This window comes from Dipodomys ordii, unplaced genomic scaffold, assembly GCF_000151885.1.
Source record: "Dipodomys ordii isolate 6190 unplaced genomic scaffold, Dord_2.0 Scaffold10, whole genome shotgun sequence".
Lineage (NCBI taxonomy): Eukaryota > Metazoa > Chordata > Mammalia > Rodentia > Heteromyidae > Dipodomys > Dipodomys ordii.
In genome coordinates, this window is record NW_012267226.1 from 11606262 (window position 1) to 11611417 (window position 5156).

General features: G+C 35.7%; 1 protein-coding gene across 1 annotated transcript in view; it reads left to right on the forward strand.

The window, feature by feature from the left end:
* Dync2h1 (dynein, cytoplasmic 2, heavy chain 1) overlaps positions 1-5156 on the forward strand; it is a 174419-nt gene that overhangs the window by 90845 nt on the left and 78418 nt on the right. The window contains exons 64-65 of the mRNA XM_013009687.1: positions 1002-1100; positions 4041-4164. Coding sequence (XP_012865141.1) covers positions 1002-1100; positions 4041-4164 — 223 coding nt within the window. The remainder of the gene's footprint in view (positions 1-1001; positions 1101-4040; positions 4165-5156) is intronic.

A 5156-nucleotide genomic window follows, 5' to 3' on the forward strand; every position in this document is an offset into this window, starting at 1 on the left:
TGGGGAGATTAAGCGTTGGAACTCGAACTCTCTTTTTGGTTGGAGAGAGCTGTGGCGTTTCCCTACTGCCCTGTCGCCATCTTGGTCCCCCCTCGTAAAGCTGTTTTAAGATGAGGTGTCTCATTATTGTCACTAGGGGTTAGCAGTTCTAAACAGTGTTGTTCATCAACAGTTCTTCATCTATAGGGCAGATATTCCTTCTTGAAATGTTCCTGAAATAGCATGTGCTCCCATTAGATATATTCCAGGCCTGATGTTTCCCTGGGTGTTTTCTTACCTCTATAGCAATATACATACATATATAGTTATATATGTATATGTAATCTACAATTGATACATTTTTATTAAATTATACAATTCATACATTTTGCAAATGATTTGAAAACAGCGCATTGTTTAAATCAGATTTACTGGTGATGATTAGGTAAATTCTAAATTTATTACACATGTGCTACATATTTTCTACATAAAATTGGCTTCTTTTGTCTGCTGAGTACTATTATATGTAAGACATTTCTACTGCTCTCTAAACTTTCTGTTTGCCTTAGAGTTTAACAAGCACAGGACAGTCTGAATGAATTTAGTTTCTTGTGCATTAGATTTTAATCTATAACACTTAGATGAAATTGTGTTAAAATGTAAATTGATAACTTTTTATGATTATACCTTTTATGAAATTTTAATGGTTTACTCAACCAAAGGATATATGAAATTATAAATAGTTTGATATGTATTTGGAAAGCCAAACAGAATAATGCATGTGGCATGGATATAAAACTAGAGCTCTTGCTTAGCATGTTGTTAATATATATTTTTGTGTTATTGTATGGTCAATGGGACTATACTCACTTTCTGAATTAATATTAGTTCGTATAGTCATTGAAAGTTTGTAACTGTGGTTATGGTTCAGATATAAACCATACTGTGTTCTTTCTTGTAGTTGTGCATTTATTTCAAAGTAATTGCTTAATTGCTTTCTTTTTTTTTTAAAAAAAAACTAGAGTCGAGTGTGCCCATTTCTCATAGATCCTTCTTCCCAAGCTACAGAATGGTTAAAGACACATTTGAAAGACTCACGGTTGGAAGTTATTAATCAGCAGGTGTGTAATACTTCTACTTTAGATCTTAACTACAAATAGCATCTAACAGTAAAAACTTTTCTGGGCCTATAATCAGGAAACAGATTCAAGACTGAGCCCTGTTACTTACATGGGGAGGGATCTATGGAAGAAATGGAACTTTCTGAGCTTCCATTTTCTAATTTATATAAAAAGGAATAAGAACATTTATTTGGTTCTAGGCATTGATCTATTACTGGATTTGATAATAGTCACTGTTCATTTTCTTATGAAGATAACACTCTATTAATTTAGAAAGATAAACATTTTCACAATTACAATTAATGACAATAAGGTACTGTAGAGAGAGAGTTATGGGAAAATCAAAACACCTCTTGCCTTTTCACATATTTATATTTCTTATATATATGTATCCATTACTAAATACATTTATATGCATTATTAAATATATTTAAGCACAATATATGCATATATTCATATTAATATATGAAGGCCTAGGATACAACTGAGCATAATTGGAAACTGTGAACATTGTGTGTTTAGGTTACTCTCAATGCATATAGCCTTTTATTCAATAAGAAATTAATCAGCTCACAATAACATTTTTTTTTTGTCACTGTGGGGCTTGAACTCTGGGCGTGGGTGCTGTTCCTGAACTCTTCAGCTCAAGATGAACCCTATACCACTTGAGCCACAGCTCCACTTCTGGTTTTCTGATGGTTTATTGGAGATAAGAGTCTCATGACTTTCCTTCCCCGGCTGGGTTTGAACCGCAGTACTCAGATCTCAGCCTCCTGAGTAGCTAGGATTATAGGCATGAGCCACTGGTGCCCTGCTACAATAACTTTTTAAATGTAACTTTTAATTTTTTAGCTTACAGACTTGTAATAAAGTTTAAAATACCCATTGTACAATTTTACAAAAGATGTTCTTATGTCCTTATTTTATAAGCTTATTTTTCTAAAACAAATGCTTACCTTGACGTAGTCCTACAAAGTTCAGAATCATCAACATCTTGGGGTAAGAGAGCTTCATGGGCAGGAACACATACGACTTGTGATCTGTTATATTTTATTTTGGAGCAACTCCTGAAGGACTGGCCTGAATATGTTTGGTAGTAAACCCTTTTTCAGAAGCACAAGAACACTCAAAAGTTCAGTGTAATGAAAATAAAATGATACATTCATTGGTGATCATCAAGTATTATGTGCTGTACATGCTTGTATGTGCCATGCCTATGCAACCTGGCAGGTTGGTTAGGTGGTTTGAATTAGCATAGTGACCGGTGTTACTAATGCCATTGTGTCCTAGCCATTAGGGTTTTTTTTTTAGCTCTATTTTAATCTTATTGTGCCGCTGTTGTATATGTGAGGTGTTGCTGACCAAATTATTGGTATAGAGTACATGTTTATAATCCCATTTATGAGTTGTAATATGAGATCTTAATTATCCCGATTGCTACATTTTTTCCTACTTTACATAAAAGTCTGGAACAGGCTGGGAAGGTGGCTCAGTGGTAGAGTGCTTGCCTTGCATGCATGAGGCCCTGGGTTCGATTCCTCAGCACCACATAAGCAAAAAAAAAAAAGTCTGGAACAAAGATGAAAATTGATTTTTTTTTGCCAGACCACTTCAAAATTTTTGATTGGTTTTAACATTTTGCCTAAGGTTCTTTTCAAAATTATTTAAACCTGTCACAAGAAAACATACAATACTATTAGTATTGTATGTAGCATTTACATTTTATTTTTGAAATAATTTATAACTATAGTAGAAAATTCAAGAATAGACTTTGTATTGAGATACAGTTACTACACAGTATATACATTCCAGATGTGGAAGATGAAAATATCTGTAGCTCTGCTATTTACATTTTTTTAAACAGATTGGTTCTATAGGGGGATTCATTGTGATATTTATGTACATGCATACAGTATCTTCTACTCATTCTCCCTCATTTCCCACTCTTCTTAAAACAATTTCCACAGGTTTTATTTTCTTCACCCTGTGTGCTTGCTTTTACCCCTCTCCCCCCACTGGTGCCTACCCCACTGACAGAACTTGTTAAAATTCCTTTCTTGCCCCTTCCAAGGCCCTTTTGTGTTCCAAGGCCCTGTTCCCTTTTCCCTTGTGCTTTTTATCTCCCCCTTCTGCTTTTTCCCTTCTTTTTTCTCTTCCCCTTTTCCCTTATCTCTTTTCCTTTTTACTTTTTCTTTTGTCCCCATCTCTCCCTCTCTCTTCCTCTCTCTCTCCCCTCTCCCTATCTCCCCCTTTCTCTCTTTCCCCCTTTCCTCCTTTCTTCTTCTCTTCCTCTCTCTCTCCCTCTCTCCTTTCTGTCTCCTCTCTCTCTCCTCATGCATGTTCATGCTCACACATACACACACATGTGTGAGCATGTACGTACCAGTTCTCTAGGACTTGAACTCAGGACCTGAACTCTGCCCTTGAGGTTTTTGCTCCACAGTCTGCATGTGTGTGTGTGTGTGTGTGTGTGTGTGTGTGTGTGTATGTGTATGTGTATGTATGTGTGTATGTGTGTGTGTTTAATTGGTGATAAGAGTCTCATGGACTCTTCTTGCCTAGGCTGGTGTGAGTCACAGTCCTAAAATCTCAAGATTACAGGTATGAGCCACTAGAGTCTGGCTTTTTTTCCCCAGTACTGGGATGTATGCCAAGAATGGTATCAATGGGTTATACATATGATTCTCATAATTTACTATACATATACAAGTTGAAGAGGGCAGATTCTTTTTTGATACAGTATATATGTGTAATATTTGTTTATGTATTTTTAAGTTAGAAATTTAGAATAATTCAGTTAAAATAAGTCAGCACCACCAAGTACATAGAATTATTCCTAGTCATATTATTTCTGTTAGTATCTTTATTCACTATCTCTTAAGGATCTAAGGATTGAGATAATAAATATATATTAATATATATTCTTTTTTATTCCAATAGGATAGTAACTTTATTACAGCTCTTGAGTTAGCAGTACGTTTTGGAAAAACCCTTATTATACAAGAGATGGATGGTGTTGAGCCTGTCCTTTATCCATTGTTGAGACGAGATCTTGTTGCTCAAGGTAAATATTCAAGAGAGGGCCTTTTTTTTTTCATTAGTTTTATCAAGGATTTATTTTGGTGTAATAGAGGTTTAAAGTTAGGAGAAAGAGAAAAGACAGAAACATTTCCTGCTCCTCATGCAGGATATAGGAATTAAAAACTCAAAATAGCTTTTATATTTTCTGAGCTGGGCTCGGTTTACTTCTTGGTATTAACTTCTTGGTCTAGTCCTTTTGAATTTATTAAAAGTTGAATTTATTAAAAATATTTCCCTATCTCTTTAGCCTTTTCTCTTTGCTAAAGGTCTTAGGTCTCTTTTAATTGTGATCGGAGTGAAGAGGGTCATAGTGCCTCTTTTAAAACTCCAAAGTTGTGAAGGTTGAGCCTTCAGAATTCCTCTTTGGAGGAGTCACAGGACAGCTCAGTTCTCCAAGCAACAGAGTACTGCGGCTGGAGGGGTGGGGGAGCAGGAAACCACAAAGCACACACTGTTCTTGATCATCTGCTAGCTCAGAAACAAGTTGTGACAACACGTGTAAATGTTGGTTATGAAAGAGGCTCATTAAAACTCTGTTTTATTGGAGACTGATTATATAAGCACACTTCTAACTCACAGCAAAATTTCCCAAAGGAAAATAGGAATTTAACATAACCCACATTACATATAAAAATTTTAGGCACAATTAACTATTTTTTTGTGTGTGAAAATATCATACAGAGGAGTTACATGGGCAAGATAATGAGTACATGTTTTTATCAAGCATTGTTGCCTCCTTTGTTTTTCCTTCCTATCCCTTCCCATCTCTCCTCACCATCCCCCATACTCCCCCCTCGCCTCCCCCCCCCCGCTAAAGTTTTAAAGTTTGTTTTTCGACATAACTACTTATATATATCATTGTTGCAATGGGTCCACCTGTATCCCTATTTAAACGATTTGTTCTTTCCCTTCCCCTCCACAAATTATACCAACATCAAATACAGTGAAAGCAAGGGTTATACCGTGGGGGAGGGA